Source organism: Bos indicus, chromosome 21 (genome assembly GCF_029378745.1).
Source record: "Bos indicus isolate NIAB-ARS_2022 breed Sahiwal x Tharparkar chromosome 21, NIAB-ARS_B.indTharparkar_mat_pri_1.0, whole genome shotgun sequence".
Lineage (NCBI taxonomy): Eukaryota > Metazoa > Chordata > Mammalia > Artiodactyla > Bovidae > Bos > Bos indicus.
In genome coordinates, this window is record NC_091780.1 from 61,398,800 (window position 1) to 61,425,039 (window position 26,240).

The 26,240-nt window shown below is 39.9% G+C and overlaps 1 protein-coding gene across 5 annotated transcripts in view; it reads left to right on the top strand.

The window, feature by feature from the left end:
- Window positions 1-7,692: 7,692 nt before the first annotated feature.
- PAPOLA (poly(A) polymerase alpha) overlaps window positions 7,693-26,240 on the top strand; it is a 53,483-nt gene continuing 34,935 nt past the window's right edge. The window contains exons 1-4 of one of the 5 annotated variants that reach the window (XM_019983364.2): window positions 7,693-7,917; window positions 22,198-22,383; window positions 22,786-22,852; window positions 25,620-25,701. In XM_019983364.2, coding sequence (XP_019838923.1) covers window positions 7,910-7,917; window positions 22,198-22,383; window positions 22,786-22,852; window positions 25,620-25,701 — 343 coding nt within the window. In that variant the 5' untranslated portion in view covers window positions 7,693-7,909. Of the gene's footprint in view, window positions 7,918-8,300; window positions 20,680-22,197; window positions 22,384-22,785; window positions 22,853-25,619; window positions 25,702-26,240 lie in introns of those variants that run through there. The other 4 variants (XM_019983365.2, XM_070775660.1, XM_070775662.1 and 1 more) reach the window with 4 other exon arrangements.

Here is a 26,240-nt window from a genome sequence, read left to right on the forward strand (position 1 = left end):
CTACTTATTGCAGTGGCTTCTCTTGCTGTGGACTACAGGCTCTAGGCACATGGATTTCAGCAGCTGCAGCATGAGGGCTCAGTAGCTGTGGTACACAAGCTTTAGTTGCCCTGCGACATGGGGAGTCTTCCCGAAGCAGGGATTGAACCCACGCCCCCTGCACTGGCAGGCGAATTCTTATCCACTATACCACCAGGGAGAAGGCAATGGCACCCCACTCCAGTACTCTTGCCTGGAAAATCCCATGGACGGAGGAGCCTGGGGAGCTGCAGTCCATGGGGTTGCGGAGAGTCGGACACGACTGAGTGACTTCACTTTTACTTTTCACTTTCGTGCGTTGGAGAAGGGAACGGCAACCCACTCCAGTGTTCTTGCCTGGAGAATCCCAGGGATGGTGGAGCCTGCTGGGCTGCCATCTATGGGGTCGCACAGAGTCAGACACGACTGAAGCGACTTAGCATTAGCAGCATACTACCAGGGATTAGGGTGATGGCAGAGGAGTAGAGTCTGGATGTCAGGTGGATTTGAGAGGTGGAACCAGTAGGACTTGAGGATGGATTGGGTATGGGCAGTGAGGAAAAGGAAGGAATCAGGAAACTGACTTGTTTTGAGCCTAAAGGATGACTGAGCTATTGAGAGAGAGGCAGAGACTAGAGGAAGCACAAGTTTGGGCCAGTTCTAATTAAAGTGTTACTGCAGTTCTGAGACAGGAAGCGGGCAGGGCAAAACTTTTAAAAGAATGACCTATGACACAGCCCACAACATAACCTGATTAGAATCAACTAGGTCCAAGACTTCCCTAGTGGCTCAGATTAAAGCGTCTGCCTACAATGCGGGAGACCTGGGTTTGATCCCTGGGTAGGGAAGATCCCCTGGAGAAGAAGATGGCACCCCTTTCCAGTACTCTTGCTTGGAAAATCCATGGACAGAGGAGCTTGGGAGGCTATAGTCCACAGGGTTGCAAAGAGCTGGACACGGCTGAGCGACTTCACTTCAGGTCCGAGAAGGCAGAAGAGCGGACTTCCACCTGAGTTTGACCTCAGTATATGTTCACTATAGCACATCAGCACGCTAAATGACATACCCCAGGTGCCATGACTTGCCAAGGACGACCACAGAAGGTCAAAAAGTGGGCGGTGGCCCAATTCCTGAAAATCCTCACCTCTTCCCCCAAATAGCTGGAATACTCCTCCTACTCATTAGCCTATGAAGTTACCCACCCCTACAAAAACTGACAACCCCCATACTCCCCTGCTGCTCTTGCCTCCTGACAGGGCCCACACTCTATGCAGTGTCTATCCTCCCTGGATAGACCTGTTTTCACTTTACTGTGGCTTACTCTTGAACTCTTTCTTGCTCAAAGCCAAGAACCCACGCTTGGTGGCCAAGGGACTCAGACAAGATCTGTGATGTGACCATCCTCTGTCTTTCCTGGAAGTCCTTCCTTTTATGCAAATGACAGAAGACACATTCTTCAAAACATCAACATCTAAAAGGGGAGTGAGAATTTAATGAAAAGATAGCTCAAGAGTACAGCACTATTAGATGGAAATGCTTGCTATTATTTTGACTTTAGTGACTCATAAATCTGCCTTTTGATTGAAATTGTAAAAAGTATACACCAGTAGTAGCCAAATGAGTCATTATAGTTTATTATTTGGATTTTAAAAATCTCTGTATCACACAGTGTCTCCAATGATCACCTCCTAAATAACACAGAAACACAAACCAGGTAGTCCTCAATAGGTGAAGAAATTAAAAAATATTTTCTGTGCATGGGACTTACCTGGTGGTCCAATGGCTAAGACTCCAACTCTTTGCAACCCTACCGCCTGTAGCTCGTAAGGCCCTACTGTCCATAGGAGTCTCCGGGCAAGAATACTGGAGTGGGTTGCCATTTACTTCTCCAGGGGACCTTCCTGACCCAGGGATCAAACCCACATCTCTTAAGTCTCCTGCATCGGCAGGCTAGTTCTTTACCATTAGGACCACCAATTAAATAAATATTTTTAAAACTTCCTCTATTTTTTTATTTGCATGCACTATGTACCTAAGATCATACGTACATAGTGGCTCAGATATGAGCTCCTTATTGCCAAATTCAGACTTAAATTGAAGAAAGTAGGGAAAACCACTAGACCATTCAGGTAAGACCTAAATCAAATCCCTTACGATTATACAGTGGAAGTGAGAAATAGATTTAAGGGACTAGATATGATAGAGTGCCTGATGAACTACGGAATGAGGTTCGTGACATTGTACAGGAGACAGGGATCAAGACCATCCCCATGGAAAAGAAATGCAAAAAAGCAAAATGGCTGTCTGGGGAGGCCTTACAAATAGCTGTGAAAAGAAGAGAAGTGAAAAGCAAAGGAGAAAAGGAAAGATATAAGCATCTGAATGCAGAGTTCCAAAGAATAGCAAGAAGAGATAAGAAAGCCTTCCTTAGCGATCAACGCAAAGAAATAGAGGAAAACAACAGAATGGGGAAAACTAGAGATCTCTTCAAAAAAATCAGAGATACCAAGGGAACATTTCATGCAAAGATGGGCTCGATAAAGGACAGAAATGGTATGGACCTAACAGAAGCAGAAGATATTAAGAAGAGATGGCAAGAATACATAGAAGAACTGTACAAAAAAGATCTTCATGACCAAGATAATCACGATGGTATGATCACTCACCTAGAGCCAGACATCCTGGAATGTGAAGTCAGGTGGGCCTTAGAAAGCATCACTATGAACAAAGCTAGTGGAGGTGATGGAATTCCAGTTGAGCTATTTCAAATCCTGTAAGATGATGCTGTGAAAGTGCTGCACTCAATATGCCAGCAAATTTGGAAAACTCAGCAGTGGCCACAGGACTGGAAAAGGTCAGTTTTCATTCCAATCCCAAAGAAAGGCAATGCCAAAGAATGCTCAAACTACTGCACAATTGCACTCATCTCACACGCTAGTAAAGTAATGCTCAAAATTCTCCAAGCCAGGCTTCAGCAATATGTGAACCGTGAACTTCCAGATGTTCAAGCTGGTTTTAGAAAAGGCCGAGGAACCAGAGATCAAATTGCCAACATCCGCTGGATCATCAAAAAAGAAGAGAGTTCCAGAAAAACATCTATTTCTGCTTTATTGACTATGCCAAAGCCTTTGACTGTGTGGATCACAATAAACTGTGGAAAATTCTGAAAGAGATGGGACTACCAGAACACCTGATCTGCCTCTTGAGAAACCTATATGCAGGTCAGGAAGCAACAGTTAGAACTGGACATGGAACAACAGACTGGTTCCAAATAGGAAAAGGAATATGTCAAGGCTGTATATTGTCACCCTGCTTATTTAACTTAGATGCAGAGTACATTATGAGAAATGCTGGGCTGGAAGAAGCACAAGCTGGAATCAAGATTGCCGGGAGAAATATCAATAACCTCAGATATGCAGATGACACCACCCTTATGGCAGAAAGTGAAGAGGAACTAAAAAGCCTCTTGATGAAAGTGAAAGTGGAGAGTGAACAAGTTGGCTTAAGGCTCAACATTCAGAAAACGAAGATCATGGTATCTGGTCCCATCACTCCATGGGAAATAGATGGGGAAACAGTGGAAACAGAGTCAGACTTTATTTTGGGGGGCTCCAAAATCACTGCAGATGGTGACTGCAGCTATGAAATTAAAAGACGCTTACTCCTTGGAAGGAAAGTTATGACCAACCTAGATAGCATATTCAAAAGCAGAGACATTACTTTGGCAACAAAGGTCCGTCTGGTCAAGGCTATGGTTTTTCCTGTGGTCATGTATGCATGTGAGAGTTGGACTGTGAAGAAAGCTGAGGGCCGAAGAATCGATGCTTTTTAAGTGTGGTTTTGGAGAAGACTCTTGAGAGTCCCTTGGACTGCAAGGAGATCCAACAAGTCCATTCTAAAGGAGATCAGTCCTGGGTGTTCTTTGGAAGGAATGATGCTAAAACTGAAACTACAATACTTTGGCCATCTCATGCAAAGAGTTGACTCATTGGAAAAGACTGATGCTGGTGGCAGGAGGAAAAGGGGACAACCCAGGATGAGATGGCTGGATGGCATCACTGACTCAATGGACGTGAGTTTGAGTGAACTCCGGGAGTTGGTGATGGACAGGGAGACCTGGCGTGCTGCTGCTATTCATGGGGTCGCAGAGTTGGACACGACTGAGCAACTGAACTGAACCGAACCGATGTACCTAAAAGAACCAGTCTGGGAATCTTCCCACCAGGGCACTGTGTGGAAAATGCAATTTGAATGATACTTAAGATTCAGGTAGAAAAACATCTCCCCCTCTTCTTAGCAGCTGGTGGAAAGCAGGCCGTGGGGCAGGCTGTTACAATAAAGCAGTTTCGGCAGCAGCTGGAGGTAGTGGGCTGGAGCTCCAAGGACATGCAAGGCAAGGCTAACACTATACAGATATTGTCTTAACCAAAACACTGATAATTGGCTTTATCTCACTCTCCACTTTTCATGGCTCAAACTACATCCTTAATTGAGGATTTGTGACCACCTAGCTCATTACTCACTTGTGAAATATGAGCTGGATTAGATTGTAGTGGCCCGGTGAGGCAAAGCCATTCCAGAACTGAAATAGGATTCCAAGACACCATCAGTTGTTTTCAGAGTTTATAATCTGTCTCCAGCCTTTACATCTCAATTCCTGGAGTGTTTTCAATAGCTTCAGACTTTTCTGAAGGTCCCAAAGGCACATCAAAATCAACCCGTATCAAACCGTTCTCATAATCTTATTTCCTGGCTCAGTCATCTTGTTTCCTATTTCATTTGTTCTGTCCCCTTCCTAGAACCTTCATAATCATCTTTGTTTTATTCCTGCCCTGCTACCTCTAAACCAGGATTAACCACAATGCCTAAATCTCTCTCAAATTGGGTTAATTGGAAAAGAGCCCGGATGCTGGGAAAGATTGGGGGCAAAAGGTGGCAGAGAGTGGGACGGTTAGACAGCATCTCTCGCTTAATGGAAATGAATTTGAGCAAACTGGGAAACAGTGAAGGCCCGGGGAGGCTGCTGTGCTGCAGTCCATAGGGTCACAAAGCGTTGGAAATGACTTGGCCACTGAACAACGATCTCCTGCCCATTTTATAACTTTCAAAGGCTTCCCCATTCACAAAAAGATCCCAATCTTTCAGAAAGGCTACAGGTCTCAGGTCAAAGATTATGTCAACTATAAATTGGCCCTTGCCAGAAGCACTTGCCGGCTGCCTCTGCAGGACTGAACCCTTTGCTGCTGCAGCTCTTGACCTCCAACAGGATCTGAAGGGAGTTCAGGGTGGAGAATGAGGCATTTCGTGCTCCAGGGAAACTGGTGGAACAGGTCTGTAGAACGTTATTTTCAGGAACTGATTTCATGATCCCAATCCTTGCATCTCCTCATATCTAGAAAAGTACTAAATCCCCTCCTGGTGACATCAGCTCCTCCTGACTAACAGAAAACCTTTCGTAAGATTAAGTGCTTGATTGTGTAAACTCCTCCTTCACCAAAATCACATATATTGACCTTCCCGCACTACCCCTTTGGAGCAGTTTCTTCAAGCTATCTGAGGTGCTGTCTCCTGGGCTGCAGTTCTCATTTGGCCCCAAATAAAACTTAACTCTCACGGTGTGCATCTTTTTCAAGTCAACAGTTGTCTCCTCTGAAAGACTGTTTGACCACAGTATCTAAAGTTGAACTGATCTATTTTTATTCTTATTCTATAATTCCCTTATACATTCACGTATTTATCTGCTCCCACTCATTCAGAATGTAAGGTTAAGTGGGTCAGTATTTGACCATCATCAGTGCCCATTTTTATGAGCAACTTATAAACATGTTATTAATTTCACTGGAGCTTAGATTTTCAAAAAATTTAAAGACAAGTCTATTACTGGGCCCCCAACTAAAGCCACAAGAGCTAAGGCCTAACAGTAGAACTGGGAATAAAACACAAGTCTGTCTCCAGGCTACTGTTATTCAGTACAATTGAGGGCCACATATATAATTTATATTTTTGTAGCAGTCACAGTTTTAAACAAGATGTTTATTTGGCTGCACTGGAGCTTAGTTGTACATGCAGGATCTTTAGCTGTCACTTGTTTCATGCACTCTTTAGTTGAGGCATGTGGGGTCTAGTTCCCTGGCCAGGGATGGAATCCAGGCCCTCTTGCACTGTGAACAAAGTCTTACCCACTGGACCACCAGCAAAGTTCCTAGTAGTCACATTTTAAAAATGAAAAAGAAACAGTTGGAATTTTCATATTTTTAATGCATTCTATTTAAATCAAGATATAAAAAACTGTGAGGTATTTCACATTCTTCTGTTCATACTAGTATCTCTTGACATCACATGTGATTTGTACTTACACCATATCTTAAACGGACTAGCCTCATTTCACATGTTTGCAAGCCACCTGTGACAAACAGCTACCCTATTGGACAATGTGGGTTTTAGACCCTTGTGGTTTTCCAATCCCACTCAACGTTTGGTGAAAAAAAGGGAAATCTTTGGTTAGACTTACTGAGAATTTACAAGGGCATATTAACATGTTTAAAGAATTCAGAACTTTAATTTTACCTATTTGACTGCTCTTTAGAACTTTAATTTCCCCTATTTGACTGCTCCCCTGCCCTCCATTAAGCTCTGTGTGACCCTCTGGAATGCGTTCTAAATTCGAAGGAAGGAGAATCAGAGTCCAGTCAGTCTGGGGCATTCTTTCTGAAACTTTGGCTGGAGATTAGTAGTGACCGCTTAGGGACAGATGGGTTGAAAAAAACATAGCCTTGGGGAAACTGGAGGCGAAAAGGCCTTTGCTATCATTCCAAGGATTACGGCCACCTACGTTTCTACTGAGTGACAGCTTTATTAGTGAGTTCCAGGGCCCAGCTGTCAAAAAAAAAAAAAAAAAAAAAAATGAGCTCGTGTTCCCGAAGCCGCGGTCATCTGAGTCCTAGCCTTCAAACTTCTATTCACTCAACAGTTATTTCTCGAGCGCCTGCGTACACATGAGTGGGCAGAACAACTCCAAGGCCCCACGCAGAGTTAAACTGAGTCTATCAGGGCAGGAGAGTCCTAGCGGTGACCCTGCGCCCCTCTCTGTTGCTGGCTATGCCAAGCACCCCTCGTCCATTACCGCATTCAACAGGCGCCAGTCCCCTGGGAAGCAGGCAGACACTCACTCTTCAGAAAAGTAAGGACAGGCTGAGTGACTTGTTACAATTCAGTGACACCGTGCGGAGCCCCGCGCTCGACTGGCACCCGGGGCAGGTGGTGGGCCCGCGCGGGCGCCTCGGGCCCCTCCAAGGGCCTCCACCGACCGGTCCGAGTAGCAGCGCGACCTCGGGCGGCGAGACCTGGGCGACCTCACAATGCACCAGAAGCGACGCCCCTCTCCGGGCCCTGGCGCGCGCAGTCCGGGCCGCATAGGCGACGAGACCGGCCCGGCAAGAGGGGACACCCGCTCCCCTCCGTCGCTCAGAGAAAAAACCCCTCGCCTTTCTCACCCTGTCCCGCACCCGGACTGCAGTCGCGGAAAAGGATCCGGGCGGAAATTTCTAGGGCGCCAGCCGGAAGTCGCTGGGGCGCCAGCGGGCTATTAAACTACCCTTCCCGTGAGGCTTCGCGGCGTCGAACGGCTGCTGCGCGCATGCGCGCGCCCGGCGTGCGTGGTGACGTCACCGGTTCTAGAACGTTGCTGTGGTAGCGCTCGGGCGCCATGTTAGGACGAAGGGGAAGGAGGAGAAGCGCTTAAAGCGGCGGGAGCGGGTGCGGGAGTGGGGTAGGACCCAGGGCTAAGGCAGGCCCCCGCCCCCCTCCCTCCCGCCTCAGTGGATCATGCCCAGGGCGGCAGTGGCGGCGGTTGCGGGGGGGAAGTGACTGGGCGGTGCCGGCGCAGGAGACGATGCCGTTGTAAGTGATTTGTATTCTGTTTTCTCTCGCTTGCCGACTGGGCCTTGGGGGGCGTCGGGGGAGGGGTCGCGGTCGCGGGAGCCGGGTCCTCGCCCCGCGGGGGAGGCCGGCAGGACTGGGGCTCTTCCTGTTTCCTCTCTCCCGCCCGCCGCCTCACTTCCCCCTTGTGCTCCGTTCCCGCTTCCCACCCCCACCTCCTTTCCTGGCTTTGGCGGCTGTCGGGCCGGGGGCCTTCCCCTTCCGGAAAGGGCCGGAGGAACCTCTTTAACTCGACTGCTCGCGCTTGGTCCGATAATAGAAAGGAGGCGAGAGGGAAAAAAAGAAAAAAAAACCCGGTGGCCAGCGGCCCGGGCGGAAGGCCCTGCTCCTTGCGGGGTCTGCACTCGGGGTTCGGGCTTGGCCCCCCCGCCCCCACCCCGGCGCCTGGCGGGCTCATTCCGCTGCTTCTCTTCCCGGCCTACGTCTCCTCACCGTTTCCAAGTTGGCCCACGTCGTGCGCCAGTGTTAACCCACTTCCACGTCCCAGCTTGCATGAACACGAGTTAAAAAACAAACCAACCAACCCAGTTTTGAGCGTCGAGCCCTGCTGTTTGGAACCTCTCTCCCCTCCACCCGGCCCAATACCCTCCAGTCTTCCAGTCCCCGGAAAAGGGGTATTTTCCCGGGCGCCCCCATCGAAAGGTGTTGCGTTACGTATTGCTCTCCCGGTTTTGTTTTGATAGGGTCGCCGGAGTTCTTCCTGCTTCCGTTTCTCTCCATCTGCAGTGATATAACTTTTTGTTTTTCTGATGGTAGACTTTTTCTTATGTAGTTCGTCTTCGGCTTTTAATCCTACTAGGCCTACATCCTTTACTTTCTTTCCCTTGTAGAGTTTTGGTTTTTTTTTTTTTTTTTTTTAAGTTTTCTTTTTCTCTTTGAAAGACTGGGATGTAATTTGAGAACTCATTGTTGATAGATTACAGCGTTTTTTCCCTGCGTATATACACAGCAGTGCAGAGGCCTAAATAGTGAGACTGCATTTCTTCCATTTTTGAAGATTCAAGGGTAAGAAACGAAGGGCTGAGGCGTTCTCTTCATTCTGGCCCCCAGGCATGTAATCGACCCTTGAAATTTTGCTTCAAGGCAGAAGAGAAATTTTAGGGTTTCTGACACCTACTGTAGCGCCTCAGGTTTTGTTTTTAGTAAAATGAACTTTTCTGCAAATATATGTGATTATAGTTTTACAGTTTTATTTATGTACGTATACGTGTGTGTCTCTTTACAGGTGAGGCTCTAACTTTGAAACAGGCATTAAACACACCTGTCGTACTTTACACGATATTTTAGAAAAGAATTTCACGCTCCTTCTCACCCATTCCAGTCATTTTGTTAAGAGGCCCATCGCATATTATTTCTGTAATGAGAATATTTGTTAGTTTTAATTAAATATATAGACCTAGAGTCTTGTAATCTGCAAGGTCCCTGTTAATTGATTTCTTCCTTTTATGGAACGATAAAAAGGGTCACTAGGAGAACCGAGTCTTAGCAGGATTTTTGTGGCATTTTTCAATTCAGCTATTAAAGTCAACCTTAATGTTTGCAATAATGCCATGTGACTCTGTGTTAGCTCACATTTTACTGCTGTTTTTGAAAAAGGACTTCTCTTTCTGATAATCCATCATGTCAGTATTAAACATTGATCAGTAATACGAAATGTGTTCTTAAAGTGGTTTAATGAAATTATTTTAGAAATTGACATTTCTTTTATACCTACTTTTTCCCAACATTGGGGAAGGGAAGTATACATTTCTTTTAAAGACCTAAGTGCTTCAGATTTTAGGGAAGTTAGTTCAAATGTTTAAAATGGGAGACACAGTGAAGGCAGCAGATTCCCACACATGGGTATTGCCTTTCTAGTGTGTATCTTGAAATGTGGACAGATATTAATTAGCTGTCCCTCTTTTATTTTTAACCCTAAGTGTACTATAGCCCTTTTGAAATAAACTGGAAAGGCCAAAGACAGCCAAGTTAAATAGGCTCCCTACCCCCCATTAATTTGCTTTGTTTTTCATGTTTTGGTGTCACTAATTTTATTTCATGTTTTGAATTGTGATTTTCAAACTGTATTGTGTTTGACTTCCAGTTACATGTTCAGTATGGCTGTTAAAATTGTATGGGGGATGGGGTTAAGGTATAGACCATAGATAAGTTGTCAGAATGGATAAAATCGAAACAGATTATTGAAGTTAGGTCATTAGAAAATCATTAGAAAACATTGTGAACAAGTCTCCCATATATTGTCCCAAAGCATACCTAGTTGCACATATAATTTTGAAAAGCTGACATGGTTTAAGAGCCATGGTGATGAAGTTTCCAAGATTTTTGATAGTCTTTAGATCCATTAACACAGTATTTCTCATCTTGGTACTATTGATATTTTAGGCTGATAATTCTGTCATGTGTATTGTAGGGTGTCTAACAACATCCCTGACCTCTAGATTTCAGGATTCCCACTCCCCATATTCTGGTAATGACAACCACAAATGTGTCCAAATGTTGCCAGGTGTACCCTGGGGACCAAAATCTTGTTGAGAGCCACTGCATTAATATAAAGTATAATACCGTATGGGAACTATATTCCAATTTCTGCCTTATTCTGTGCTGGTCAGATCTTTATTTATTTTTCAGCTCACTTCTGGCTATCACTGGTAATGAAAAAGACTTCAAGGAGAATAAACATTATCAATGGTTTAATATTCATGCCACATTTTTAGGATTTTATTGGAAGAGATATTTAGCAAGAGTTTGCGGGAGACAATAGCTTTTCTTCCAGATACTTGGAGTTGTCACCAAAAAGAGGGGAATTGGAGTAGTTTCCTGTAGCGATAAGAGCTAGAACTGGGACCATTTGGTGGATAGTAATATTGTGTAGCACTGGTTTTCAGAGTGTGACCTATGGAAGTCTGGACGTTGGGGGTCTTTGATCCTTAGAGAGTACATAAAATCCAAACTGTTCACAGGGTTGAGGTGTTATGTCTTTTTTAGTCTGTTGATATTTGCACCGGTGCTGTAATGATGATTGTGCTTTAGGAAGAATTGAGGCAGAGGTGCCGTATCCTTCTAGTTGTCGTTATGTTATTTCACCGCACACATGCACACAGACACACAGTTTGAAAAAAAAAAGTCCTTGATGAAGCAGTAAAAATTTTAATTTTACTACGACTCTTGGCCCTTGAACTTGTCTTTTAAATATGTTGTGATAAAATGGAAAGTACACATTAAACTGCTAGAAAGAAGGATGGTGGTTTTGTGAAGAGCTCACCTGGTTGATTTGTGAGCTAAGCTAGTGCTTTTCGTATGGAGTTCTGTTTATACCTCAAAGAACAAGTGATGAACCATAATGTTCGTACTTGACAGCTTAGCATTTGCTTGAAAAATGGAGTCTGTCTTTAAGGAAAACAACTGACAATGTAGTCAGTGATAAAATTTGAGCTTTCAAGCAAAACTTAGAATTTTGTAATGCTTGTTTCTGCCATTGTGAACTTGTCAGCCTCCAATAATTAAAAATATTTCTGATTTGATGGTGATATTAATGAACACTTTAAAAATACTGTGGTTTTTAAAATGTGTCAACATTTGGAAGGCAGGTTTAAGTGCAGGATGGACCAATGGATTTTAATACTCGAATACAAAGGGTTTTTTTGCTGTGGTTTCTGCTTTCATATTGTAACTAGGCTTTAAGAAATTACCACTTGGGGCATTTTGGTGTAGTATTAAAGAAGAATATCCACAGTTATTTGAAAAGACTTAAAATACTCTTTCTTTCCACTTACAGTGGTGTAAATCCATTTTCTTCCTGTGCATCTACGAAAACAATTTATCAAAAAGGATTGCATGGAGAAGCAGATATGAGAATCCAGCTGTTTTTGATTAAACCAGAATTAAAGAGATTTACAAAAATGTAGAATAGTGTTATAATCACTAAATCTTTGGTTTTAGGAAACAGTTATTTTTTAAAAAATCATTTACGTTGGCATATGATAGATCTCTTGTCACTTAAATGAATTGGCATTTAAAATTTCTGTTGCAATTTCTAAGGCACTAAACAGCGACAGACGTAATCCACGTAAACTTGAGCTTATTTGAGTCTTCATGAGTTGTAAGAGAGTCCTAAGACCCAAAAGTTTGAGAACTGCGGATGTATAGTAACAGCTGACAGCTGTCCCAGGCTGCTGTTGGCAATGGTGGTGTCAGCGCGGCATCTCTGGTGGGTTTTGAACTGTCTGGAGGAATGGACACACCTGATACAGAGACGTTTTTTGTTGTCAATGAAAAACAGTGTATTAGGTAATCTTTAAGAAGGGTGACGTCTGAGAGTTTTTGATTACCAGATTTTAAGATTTAGAGGTTTTGTAATGAGCTGGTTACTGCTTAATAATGCTGGTTATGGTTTTGAAATGTAATTGTTGTTTAGTCACTCGGTTGTGTCGACTCTTTATGACCCCATGGACTGCAGCCTGTCAGGCTCATCTGTCCATGGGATTTCCGAGGCAAGAATAATGGAGTGGGTAGCCATTCCCTTCTCCAGAGGATCTCGCACCAGGAATCAAGCTTGCGTCTCCTGCATTGCAGGTGGATTCTTTACCACTGAGCCATGGGAAAGCCCATGTGGTATTTTACTGTAAACATGTTTTCAATTCATGCTATTTTGATGGAGAAATTGGGAGGGAAAGTATTGGATCTGGGTAAATTTATAAGCCTATTCACTTCCTACTCTCTGACTGCCCTCCACCACCACCCCTTAAGCCTTCTAGCTTGAAAACATCTTTTAAAATGTTTTATCAGAATATTCCATTTCTTGGCAGCTGAACTACTTCAAGTTAACATTACAATTAAATTTCACCTTCAGTTGCATGTAGGCAAGTTTATAAAAGCTAACTTTAGGCAAAATGAGGCCAGTTGGAGTCCCAGCTATTTTTCACTTTTGGTTGGTGGAAGAGACTTGTCTTTTATTTGGTATGTTTATCATCCTGATACTTCAGCTTTTAAATGACTGTACAGTCTCAGTTTCTGACTCATGAAACAGCCCCATTGCAGGAGATATTAGTTCTTGAATGAATGAATGAATGAATGTGGCAGTTGCTCAGTCATGTCTGATTGTGACCCTATGGTCCATTGAATTCTCCAGGCCAGAATATTGGAGTGGGTAGCTGTTCCCTTCTCCAGGGGATCTTCCCAATCCAGGGATCGAACCTAGGTCTCCCGCATTGCAGGCGGATTCTTAACCAGCTGAGCCACAGGGGAAGCCCCCTAAGTTGTAGATTGGAACCAAATTCGACTCTGGGTTCCATGTTTCATCCTCATCCTAGAACTGTAGCATCTGTGTACGTTTTTGGTGTTTCCTCAACTCAATTGGCATCTGTTGATGTGTCTTAAGTATACTTAAGTTTCAAGATCGGGTTCTCGAAAAATACTTGTTCAGTCTTTGGATTGCAGGTCTGCAGAATTTTATAGCATTTTGATTTGAAAACTTAAGGATTTGGGGAAGAAGAAAATGTAGAAGTTTAAAATAGATAATCTTTATTCCTCTTCTGTTACAGAATTGTCTCTCAAATTTCTATTCCCTCTATATTTCAGAAACCAGATTCTTGTATTTTACAGTCTTTGTAGTTTTTAAGGTTTTATTTAAGAATAGTCTTCCTGTCATTTTGGTTATTAGCATCTAAATTGGGTATCCTGGAGTTACTATGTAATACTATGATATAATACATTGTTGAATATTTTTTTCTGATACACTTTAAAATTTTTTTAGATTGTCTAGTTACATTTCCCTCATTTTCAAATTATGCTTGACAAATACTGATGCAGGAATGCTGTGATTTGGCCATTTTTGTTGTTTTTACTTCTAGCCCCTTTTAGACGGCAAAGGGACAGTTAGAAGTGCCCTTAGGAAAGAGAGGGAAATACCTGGCCTTTGTTACAGTTCAGTAATGAGTGCTTTTCTCTGTATAATCAACCGTTTATTTCCAAAGTTTGACCTTGGAATTCATCATAATTTGTTCCCCCTGAGGGTGAACCATTGCTTCATCTGTAGGTGCTCTGATGCTTACTAAATATTGCCTGGATGAGCCACCTGGACTATATATTTTAAGATTGTAGTTAGGTTCTAACTATATTTAGTACCTCTTACACAGGCTGAAGGTGATACAGCCATTTAGAATAATGTGTTAGCAAATACTGTAAGCTTGACTGTTAAGCTACTAGTAAAATTTAAATATATTTTAAACTTCTTGTGAAAGAGTAGATTGTATTATTTCTGCTAAGAATTAATATTTAGTGCACATTCAGATATTTTACAGAGATCGCGTATTCTTACTTTGTTCAGTGTCCTTTTATCCTGCTCGAGTGGACACATTATGTTTACGTTAAGGCCTTTAAACAGCAAATTATATAATTTACACCTAAAGATTATATATAAAGATATATATATCACGTTATTGTGATTTATCTGATTACTTTCAAGGAAGGTAAGTTAAGCTTTCAGTTTTAACTTTACTGACTAAAACTAACAAGAATTGAGTGTTTTCTGTTGACTAGTATCTACATTTTGAGGCAATTGGCCCTGTTAATATGATGGGTCTCCAGTTCCAAATGTCCCATATGAGGAGGCAGGGATCCATCGGTAGCTTGAGCTTTGTTTAAATTGAGATGAAAGCCGTTAAATATTAACCATTTCCGAAAACACCTGGTGATTTGTTGTCCTTTCGGTTAGTGTGTTATCTGCTGAGACTGCTTTTTTCCAGTTCTCCAGTTGTTGAGAGTGCACACCTCCTTATCCTTTTCCTTTGGCATAGCCTTGATTCTTTCTGTACTATTTATTGTAAGCTTTTACTTTGCACCCATCTGTTGTTTAAAGATCTGAATCCCTGACCAAATTTGAGATTGTCACTAAGGATAGAGACTATCTTTGTATTCCTGGTTTTAGTATTGTCTCTCATACATATTTGGGATCCTAATTCAGTAAATTTCAGCCTAGTAATATAGTTTTTTGGAAAAAATAAATGAGGAAAAAGTGCTTTTAGGAAAATTGGATTAATGAAGTTTGATAGATAACCTTGAATGCTTTACCAGTGCTCTAAAGCTGTAAATCGTGATTTGTATTTAATTTTCTAATCACAGAGCATTACACTGAAGAGGCCATCTTAAAGTTTTTATTTCAGTTCTTTATTAAAATAACTGTTTGATTAGGATAAACTACAGAGCCAGGAATCAAAATGCTAATTATTGATTTAAATTGAGCAGTTATTTGGTGTCTCTTGCTGTTGGTGAATGATTTAGGGGGAGGGGGGTTTAGCCTCTTTACCATCATAAACTTAATGGTGAATAGTAAGAATCAGATTTTCAACTTCTGTATGATTTCATCAATTAAAAAAATGCTTTAACAAATCAAAACAAAATGTTACAAGATGAAATTATTCCACAAGTCAATTCTGCTTGTTATATTTCTATGCACATATAGACATAATAAACATATGTGGTTCAGATGGTAAAGATCTGCCTGCAATGCAGGAGACCCAGGTTAGATCTCTGGGTGGGGAAGATCCCCTAGAGAAGGGCATGGCAACCCGCTCCAGTATTCTTGTCTAGCAGGCCACAGTCCATGGGGTTGCAGAGTCAGACACAACTGAGCAACTGAACAACAAGATGGATGTAATAATACACAAATGACTTTTGAAGATACAAGACTGTATGTTGTGAAAGATGTCTGGAGGCTTAACTATTATAGTCAGATGCCTGAGGTCATATCCTGACCCAGTGAATTTAGGTCAGCCTTTCCTGTCTGGGCTTCCTTGGTGGCTCAGAGGTTAAAGCGTCTGCCTCCAATGCGGGAGACCCGGGTTCGATCCCTGGGTCGGGAAGATCCCCTGGAGAAGGAAATGGTAACCACTCCAGTATTCTTGCCTGGAGAATCCCATGGACGGAGAAGCCTGGTAGGCTACAGTCCACGGGGTCTCAAAGAGTCAGACACGACTGAGCAACTTCACTTTCAACTTTCAAGATGAAGAAACTCAAGAGAGCAACTTTCCTGTCTTGAGTTTCTTCATCTGTAAAATGGAGACAGGTAATAGTAGAGTCATTCGAACAGTTGGGAATAATGTAAAGTGCTTGCCACACTATCTGGAATATCCTGAGGTTTCAATAAATACTATTATCATACTTACATCCTGCAACACCTGACATGGTGAGCATCTTTCCATGCTACTACCTCATTCTTTTTATATAGTGTAGATTTAAGTTGTAAGAATGCACCATAATTCGTCAGTTCTGTATCATATTAATGGATATTTAGGTGGTTTCCAGTTTGTAATGCACTGTGAACAGTGTTCCAGCAAACAACCTTGGGTATCTTTTGTACTGTTCCTATGAGAAAGGTCAAATTCCAGAATCTGTGGGGTCAAGAGAGAGATTTATTTACAAATACCAAGCATGGTCCCTTTATAAAGGATAATGCTGGAATAGGCACTGCCCATTTCAAGATCATTGTTGCTCTACAGGATTTTGGACCCATATTTGGCCTGTCTCTAATCCATTGTATTCCTACCCCATGAGCAGTAGAAATTTGTGCTTTACTGTACACATTTTATGTATTAAAAATGTATTGTAAGTTAAAGAGCATATGTCTTCCAATTTCAGGGCCTTCAGTTTAAGTCCTTGTGTCCTAGTGAATTTGTGTAAGATAGATTGTTAGAGGTGAAATTGCTAGACGTAGCTTTAAAAAAAATTTTGATGACTCCAGATTGCTTTTAAAAATTATATGCCAAGTTCACCTCCTTTGTGATGGATAAGAGTGCTCATTTTCTTATACCATTGCTAACATTAATTAGATGGTTATAAGTCTTTCATTTTTACCAGATAGACATCAGCCCTCTTTTTCTCCAATCTGACAGGGGAAAAAAAATGATTGTCTTAATGTGCTTCCTTGATTTGCAATGAAACTTTTTTAAAAGTTGATATAAGAACATATTAAGGATACAGGTTTCCCTTGCTATCCGAAAGTAGAGGGGTCCTATGAAACCTTTTGTAAGCCAAAATGGCATAAAATGAAGAAGCAGCTACCTTACGTGCATCTTGCTAACAGATGCGCAGAATAAATTGAGATAAAGCATAGCGGCTCACAGACACAGTTCAAAGTTAGAGCAGTTTGATGGTGAACATACGTATTTCCTGGGAAAGGAGGTTGGTAGTAGTGCCACTCTTGCCACTCAGGGTGCAGGCTGTCTCTGAAACAGCTTGCAAAACAGACAGACAGTGTTTTTGCCTTTCGCCTTTTTTTGTAAAAGTGAAAATCCTCCTTGGATTTCATTCAGGTAGTGAAAACAAGTACTAATGTAGTTTTTCATTGGAGTGTTCCTTACTTTCCTCACTTACTTGAAGTGGTCATCAATATACTATATCCGTGACTGATCATACTTTGACTGTTTGAAAGTATGGCTACTTAAGTGAAGTCACTCAGTTGTGTCTGACTCTCTGCGGCCTCATGGACTGTAGCCCTTCACACTCCTCCGTCCATGAGATTTTCCAGGCAAGAGTACTGGAGTGGGTTGCCATTTCCTTCTCCAGAGGATCTTCCAAACCCAGGGATCGAACCCCGGTCTCTGGCATGATAGGCTGTTTGAGCCACCAGGGAAATCACGTAACTAGTTTACAAATCATAGGAACTTGTAGCATTTGAGTCAGCTTTATAGTTATGGCAGTATAAGTGCCATAAGAGTGGTTCTTAATATTTCAGAGTGCAAGTATTGTTTAAACTGGATGCCTAAACTTTTGAAACAAGCTTCTAGCCAAAACAAGCAGCCTACATTCATACTCCAGTTTCACAAAAATGTTGTCATTTCTAAGTTCCCTAATTAGATTTAGATCCTAGACAGCCTAGCATGGGGAAGGGAAGGATCTTTGTGTTTGGAAACTGGTCCTCTGTGACATAAATGTGTTACAGTATTTAAGTTTTTAGTTTGCCATCCAAAGCAGAGAAGAGCTTTAATGACTCCACAGAGGTACAACTTAATAAAAGTGACACAACTAATGGCAGAGGTGAAATCAGAGCAGCGTAACTAGTAGAAGGGAAATCAGGCCTGCTTTCTCTTTATCAGATTGCTTTTGGGTTGAGAGCAGATTTTGTGGACCCAGTTTTGAATGCCTTTACACCAGAAGTCATGTGGTTTTTAAGGAAGCCCTGATTTAGGAGGGTAATGTTTGGTAGGCAGTGTGTATGGCAGACTGGCATAGTCAGGGAATAGAAGAAGTGGGACCAAGATGCCAAGAGTCAGAACAAGTATTGGAATGGAGTTGTTATATAAAATGTTGTTGAAGTTTAAAAACAAGAAAAAAATAAAGGTGGGCATGTGTCATTTGCAAGCTTTGCCTTGATGTAAATTATTTTAAATATTATAAAGAAAATGCCCGTATGTTATAAGAGAGAACTCTGAAAATATTTAGTATTATGCTCTCTTCCTCCCTCCTGACCCCCAAAACAGTAGAATGGGGGAAGGAGTGTTGGGCTGCCCTTTGTAATTTTGTGCATGTGAGCTCACTCACTCAATCCAACTCCTTGTGACCCGGTGGACTAGCCCACCTTGGCTCCTCTGTCCTTGGGACTTTCTAAGCAAGAATACTGGAGTGGGTTGCCATTTTCTCCTCCAGGGGATCTTCCTGATCCAGGGATCAAACTCTCATCTTCTTCATTGGCAGGCAGATTCTTTACCACTGAGCCACTGGGAGAGCCCTTTGTAATTTTGAAGGGTAGGGCACAATTTCTGTCTTGCTCTGATCCAGAAAGGATTAAGATTTAAAAAGGCTTTAGTCATATTTTGAAAGCTGGCAAGATGTTTACATTAAAGGTGGATGAAGAGGATGGATCAGGGCAGAGGTATAAAACTAGAAATTAGGGTACTAAAATAGTTCTTAAAGAAGTACAGTGATTTTTGGATTTTTGCAGAGAACTTGCAGGATGACCATCAGTTTTGCTGTAAGAATTCAGGCAGTAGCCTAATGCTAAGTCGCTTCAGTCATGTCCGACTCTGTGTGACCCCATAGACGGCAGCCACCAGGCTCCCCTGTCACTGGGATTCTCCAGGCAAGAACACTGGAGTGGGTTGCCCTTTCCTTCTCCAATGCATGAAGTGAAAAGTGAAAGCGAAGTTGCTCAGTCGTGTCCGACTCTTAGCGACCCCATGGACTGCAGCCTACCAGGCTCCACCATCCATGGGATTTTCCAGGCAAAAGTACTGGAGTGGGGTGCCATTGCCGTCTCCGCAGTAGCCTAAAGGTAGACACAAATATGTTCATGAGATGAAAGTGAACCAGTTATTCAGGAAAAGCACAAGGATTCTTGATATTTAAATGGAAAACCAGAAAGACATTTTAATGGATCACAAATACCCTGGCTCTGTATCTAGTTTTTTTCCTTATTGTTTTATATAATTGTAGAAGTTATTTTTTTTAAATAGTTAAGTGGGAAGAAAACTGCATATTGGTAAAAATGTCTCTAAAAAGTGATGGACCATGGACAGGTGGCTCCTGTGTTCAAGAATTTCAGGAAGAGCTTTTGCATTCTTGGGATTGATAGCTAGCTGTCTGGTGTATGGTTCCAGGAGAAATTCTGTAAAGGATAACTTTTCAAATTACCCAATATTAGAATGTGTATATTATCTTTGTTAGAAACAAGACAGCAAAAAAGATCCTTAAATTTTGTCCCTCTCCTTAATTTCTAATGTTAAAATTAAATGGAAAAATTTGACTTCTTCTCTTCAATTATAGCTAATGTTTCTACATTTCAGACGTTCAGAGAATCTGGCATCCTAAAATTCCTAGTCTAGCTACTTAGGCTAAGCTTAAGCTATTTTTATTGGAGGCATAGGTGTCTTGTACCTTTCAGAACATGTATTTATTTCTTTCCTTTCATTTGGTTGTGATTTATTTTTATTTCTTTCATGCATGTTCTTGAGTTAGTACATATTCTATATATAACTTGTATTAAATATGTACACATATAGAGATAGGTGATATATATGTTCTTTGTTGCATTAGATGAGTCAAATAAATGTGGTTTATCTTCTATGATGTGACTACATTTTGAATAAACATTTACAGCTGGGGTATGATTTGTTTCCTCATCAGAATGTTAATAAGGAAACTAATGTAGACGTCAACATTTTTCCCCCCAATTAAAGTAAGCAAACTTGGTGTGAATTTAGAAGTCTGAGCTTACTTGGTGTGAATTTAAAAATCCGAGCCTATATCCAGTATTTTTGGCAATATAATTGAAATAGACAGTGGACTTTCCTAGCATTGTTTTTTGTGTGACCATGAAGAACCTGAATATTGAGAAAGAAAAAAATGAGTCTGCCAAGAAAGCTTAATGCCACAGAGAATGGGCACCCATATTTTGGTGATATTCAAACTCAACTGGTAATGAATTTAGCCCCTTGAGAAGAGTGCAGATGAACTATTACTTGCTCAAAAAAAAAAAAAGAAAAAAAATCAGTAGAGGTTTAAGTTAGGAAAATATGAATTCAGTTTATACTTGACTTGAAAGCTCTCATTACTTGCTTGAACCAAATCTGGCTAGAATGAACTTTATATTTGTTTTCTTTTCTGGCTTTACTTACATTAAAATCATTTATAAAATATTTATAATCCTGGGGTGGTCATGAAGGGCTGTAGTTTACTTGGAGAAACTCATATGAAGCAATGAACAATGCACGAGAATTTAATTATGCTAAGGTATGTGGTAAGTGTATTTTTTTACACTTAGTATGTAATTTATCTGTAATCTATTAGAGCATGGTGGGAAGAAATGGTTGGGCAGTTTTGAGGGCTACCTTTTTTATGTCAGTTTTATGGAACCTGAGGATAGCTATTTGTTGATTGACAAAAATATGTATTAACCAAGATACTATAAATGTATTTCCACTTAGGTTAACTTCTATATTTTAATCATAATATGAGATATTTAGTCTTTTAACAGTGCTTGGTGCTCACGTGGAGCCCCAGCTCTGAATTGACATCATAGTCTTGTGTAGCAGTGGAGTTTATATTAAAGTTACTAGGAGGAAGTGATCTGACATAAATTAATTGCTATAAGAGATAAATCTGATTCATATTTATTCAGCAAATGTTACTGTAAGATCTGAATTAGAATTGAGACAATGCATAACTTGTAAATGCTGTAGAGCCTATTGACTAATTAATAAACACTGTGGGTTTCCTGGCATTCTTAGGTATTATGTTGATATCAGAAGACAGTATAAGACAGGGTCCCACCTAGTATAAACCAGAACCCAGGACAGTAGTGAATAAATGCATAATGGGACTTAGCCGCATAGGATTCCTGCACCTTATTGCTCTAGTAGGCTATTGCACTTAAATTTAAATATATATATGTACATATATATATATATTTAGAACTTGGAAAGAAATAGAGATGTCTGTGTATATAAAATAAGTTATTTCTTAACAGAATTTAGGGCAAATACCTGATTCAAATGTTAGCTTTTTCTCCTTACCTGATTTTGTACATTATTTGACCAGGCAGTTTTTAGTTAATAATTGTGCTACTTTAGAATCCCTGTCCATTGACTTATAAAGGGAGGGGAACAAAAACAAGAATTGCTTTCACACAGAAAAATTGAGTCAGGTTAATTTCCTAAACCATTTAGAACATACTGGACCTTTTCACTAGTTATGTTAAAACCCTGTTGGTTTGTAAAAATCTAGAATTTCTCTTAAAACAGAAACACATTTGACTAATCATTGTTAAAGTGTAAATCTAGTTTAGTGTGACTATAGTTCTCCCCCTCCAAGTAACTTTTCTGTTATTTGCCTCATTATCTATGAGTTTTATTCATTGCTAGTCAGATGTTAAGTTCCACTTGGTGAATCTCTTGTGTTGGTAAAACTTTTTGTATTTATCTCATCTCTTTAGAAATAACAATTTAACAGATTTGGCTTCTTTTCACGAAGTGAAATTTCTCAGAAGTTCACTGTATCCTTGATTGCATTTTCTCTAGCAATATATTTGATCGGATATTCATAATTTATTTAGATGTTTAGATAGTAGCAAAGTTAAAATCCTTGGAGTGGGAGGAGAACTAAAGTTTTCTTCTTGGTCATTTAGTTTTTGCATTACTTTTTGTTTTAAAACATGTTTTTGGAGTGAATCAACTCTGTAGAAATGCATTTTTTCTAGTTATGCTGATTTGTTTCAAATTGTGGAAATTTTTTGGCAGTAATTTTATCCAGTTCTGTTTGCAGTCCAGTTACAACACAGGGATCACAGCAAACACAGCCGCCACAGAAGCACTATGGCATTACTTCTCCCATCAGCTTAGCAGCCCCCAAGGAGACTGACTGCCTGCTCACACAGAAGCTGGTGGAGACTCTGAAGCCCTTCGGGGTTTTTGAAGAGGAAGAGGAACTGCAGCGCAGGTCAGTGTGTGTATGTTTATGTTTTCTTTTAAGGGACAATTTTTTATTGACATAGTAGGTTAATTTGAGGAATTCTTTACTGAGAGAATTTTTCGCCCCAGTATATATCTGTTTCAAACAAGAATGATACCTCAAAAAAACTTGCCATCTATATAAAGGTCTGTTTCCTTTATTTTGATTTGCAGTAATTTTGGTTAGTATAGTACTAAAGCATTGTCAGAAAGAGGAATGCCTTGCTTAGCCGAAAGATTGTCTTGTCCAGTGTAACAGTGCCTACATGTAGCTACATGTAAACTTTCTTTCTGATAACTTAAAAACTGGTCAAAATTTAGGAAGCCACATATTAAAAGTGATCTGGAATAACAAACAACTTGATACTTGACTGATATCCTCTATCAACAGGATTTTAATTTTGGGAAAATTAAATAACCTGGTAAAAGAGTGGATACGAGAAATCAGTGAAAGCAAGGTAAGGTGACTTAATTGTATGGGAAGAAATTTATCAGCTGAACATGGCAGTTATCTTATCTACTCTTACTGAGTGAATTTAGAGTCTTGAATGTTTAGAATCTTTTGTTTTAGACTGTTGACAGTAGAATTTATAGTTGGTGTCTAGCTATTTTGAAAACAGGAAAAACTGGATTAAATTCAGTGATTTCATAAATACATTTTGGTTGAACACTTCAAAGCTGAAATTCTGTGATTACTTACACATGTCAGAAATATTATTTCCCCCAAAAGGTGCTTTAAAAAAATGTATTAAATATGTATATTAAATATTCAAGACTCTTGTTACCTTTTAAGGAATTCTGCAACAGTAGGCATTTTTAGGCCTTCAGTTACTAAACTCAAACTGAATATTTAGTTTATTTAGTTTTTTATAATAACATTCCTTGAGTTTCTAATATTTCATAATAAATAATGCAACTGTTGAATCAATGATTAGACTTCTGGTAAAGGAAATGTATTCTTAAAAAGTTGTGTAGAAGCCATTTTAAAAAAATTCCATAAATATTGGTCGTTTTTCCTGGGTAGTTGAAAATGCATATTTAGTCTATAATACAGTTGAAAAATTGATGGTAAGAGAACTAGAACTAGAAGAAAACCTGAGGCAAGGTATCAAGGTAGAAGAAAAGTTAAAATCTTCTAGCTTTAGTCAAATTTACAATATTGTTTTCTTAAAGCAGTGTATATATATTTCAAGAACTTGACTAAAACTTTAGCAGCTGGATTATTCAAAATTGAGGATTCTGTGTGTACTATTTGTCATTGATAGAGTTTTGGTAAAAATGTATTTTGAAAAGAACTTCCTTTTGAGCTAAAGCAAAGGATGTGCAGGTTTAAGTATTTTTACTCATTTATTGAACTTTGTGATTCATCATTGTGTAGAAAACACAGCTTTGCTTTAATGGGTTTTTATTAGACCTTTAAGTTGAAAACCATAGACAAGGCCAAAACTTAAGATTTATTTAATGTGAAACAAGAGTTCCAACTCATTGATAGTTTTGTTTCAGTAATTTGAGTACCTTGTTAGTTTCATTAACTGATAATTCTTGATATAATTCGTCTTCCTCATTTTCCTGAGGGTAAGAAAAATTATTTGGATTAATGAAATTAATTTCATGGGCTTGCCTGGTGGCTCTGCTGGTGAAGAATCCGCCTGCAATGTGGGAGACCTGGGTTCAGTCCCTGGCTTGAGAAGATTCTCTGGAGAAGGGAAAGACTACCTATTCCAGTATTCTGGCCTGGAAAATTCCATGGACTGTATATAGTCTGTGAGGTCACAAAGAGTTGGACGTGACTGAGTGACTTTCACTTGGTGAAATAATGCTCATTCCTAGTCACACTTGTGTCCTTTTCTCTGTAGGCTGTCAGTAGTAAATTGGTTAGAGAATGGGACTTGAGAGGTTAGGCTTTACAGGTTTGATCTTTCATGTCTCTTTTCCTAGGGGCCATTTCTTTTGTTGGTTTTAAGACTTGATGCAGAATTTCTTCATATTGACACTGTTGATACAGTTGAACCACATAGTTCTCTCTTTGGATCTTAGTTCCCAACCCAGGATTGAACCTGTGCCCTTGCAGAGTCTATACCACTGGATGACCAGGGAATTCCTTATATAGTTCTTTTCTGGGGATTATGCTGGAAGATGTTAAAAGTAGCACTCTTCCAACTGAATGCACTGCTTCTGTCCGGTCTCCCCAAATTGTGACAACCAAAAATATCTCCAGTTAAATCAGTAGAGAATTTTTAATGTATTACTTACAATTAATTTATAAATATTTTGGGGAAAATTTATATAAAATTTGAATTTTCACTTAGTTTGATTTATTTGCCATCCTGTATTCTGACACTTAAAAAAAAAGGTTTTCAATTGTTTTTCTGTGATGTTGTATTAATTAAGAAACCAGAGAGTCCCTGAGCCTGTTACAATTTGTGTTTAGGATTTTTGGAGTATGAAGTAACAATTTGGTTACTTTGCTTTTGAAAGGGTGGTGGGGAAGAGTTGTCTTTTTTATGTTCTGCTACTGAATAAGACTTCACTTGAGCGACTGAACTGAACTGAGGAATTAGAAAGTAAAGAGAAACAATGACCTAGCACACATGAAGATTTTGTGTGTGTGTGTGTTGAGACATTATCTTTATCCCCGAGGGCAGTTATGTATTCTCCATAGTGTGGTAGTGCCAGGGTCAGGAAAATGAAAATCAGTAAGTTTCGTTTTTCTCAGAATCATCCCACTAAACTATTAAATCATCCTACTGAACTATTAAGAGTAGCATTATTGACTTTAAAGTCACTCTTGATACAGTAAAATTTTATAGTCTAATGTACTGTTATATTCTCACATTCATGATTTAATGCACACCTTGTCATGATTAAAATATGTGATTCTAACATTGTTTCTGTGGAATCACATGATCTCCTCGACCACCATCTTCTATAAAGAAGTTATATAAGTATAACTTATATAAGTATAACTGAATTATAAATTCAGTTTCCAAAAATGTGGCAAAATATTAGCACTGATTAAAAGTTGAAAATTGCTTAAATTTCAAGTTAGGTTGATCTGTGAAGGCCTGGTATTTTATAGAGCTTATAGTTCATTTACCTTGTGTATAAATTTGCATGGAAAGTGTTTTTTGTTTTTTTTTTTTTTGTCTAATGTACAGTGTTACTTGAAATAGTTACCTTTGTGCTCCACTGGCAAAATAACTAATTTTTTGTTTGCTTCAACAGAATCTTCCACAATCTGTAATTGAAAATGTTGGTGGGAAAATTTTTACATTTGGATCTTATAGATTAGGAGTACATACAAAAGGTAAATACTGTTTTAATTATCTTGAGAAAGAATACTTTTAAAATTAAAAAAAAATTGTAACAGCACATCCATCTCAGTTACTTATGGTGTATTATACAACTTAGGTTTGTATGGAAGTACTTCAGGAAGCCTAAATTTGATAAGAAGAATGATGTAAAGTGATGCCTTCTATACCTGTACTCTTCAATGTAGTATTGAGTAAAATAAATTTCTGTTTCTTAGTAGAATTAGCCATATTTTCATTGTTGAATAACCACATGTGGTTAGTGGCTATCATATTAGAAAGTGCACATAAAGTACAGGTTTTGCCACTGGGGAGTGATTTGGGGCAGTGCTGCTCTGTATATCATTTGATGTACCTGAAGAATATCAGTTTGGAAATCAGAACAAAAATGAATTAAAGTTTGGGGGGGAAAATCCGTGTCTTTCCTTGTCCTTTTTATTACAAAGTCATGGAATATACTTAAGGAAAAAACCAAAAAAATTATCTTCAGTCAGTATCAATCACTAATCATATTTTCTTAGTCACATTTGTAGGT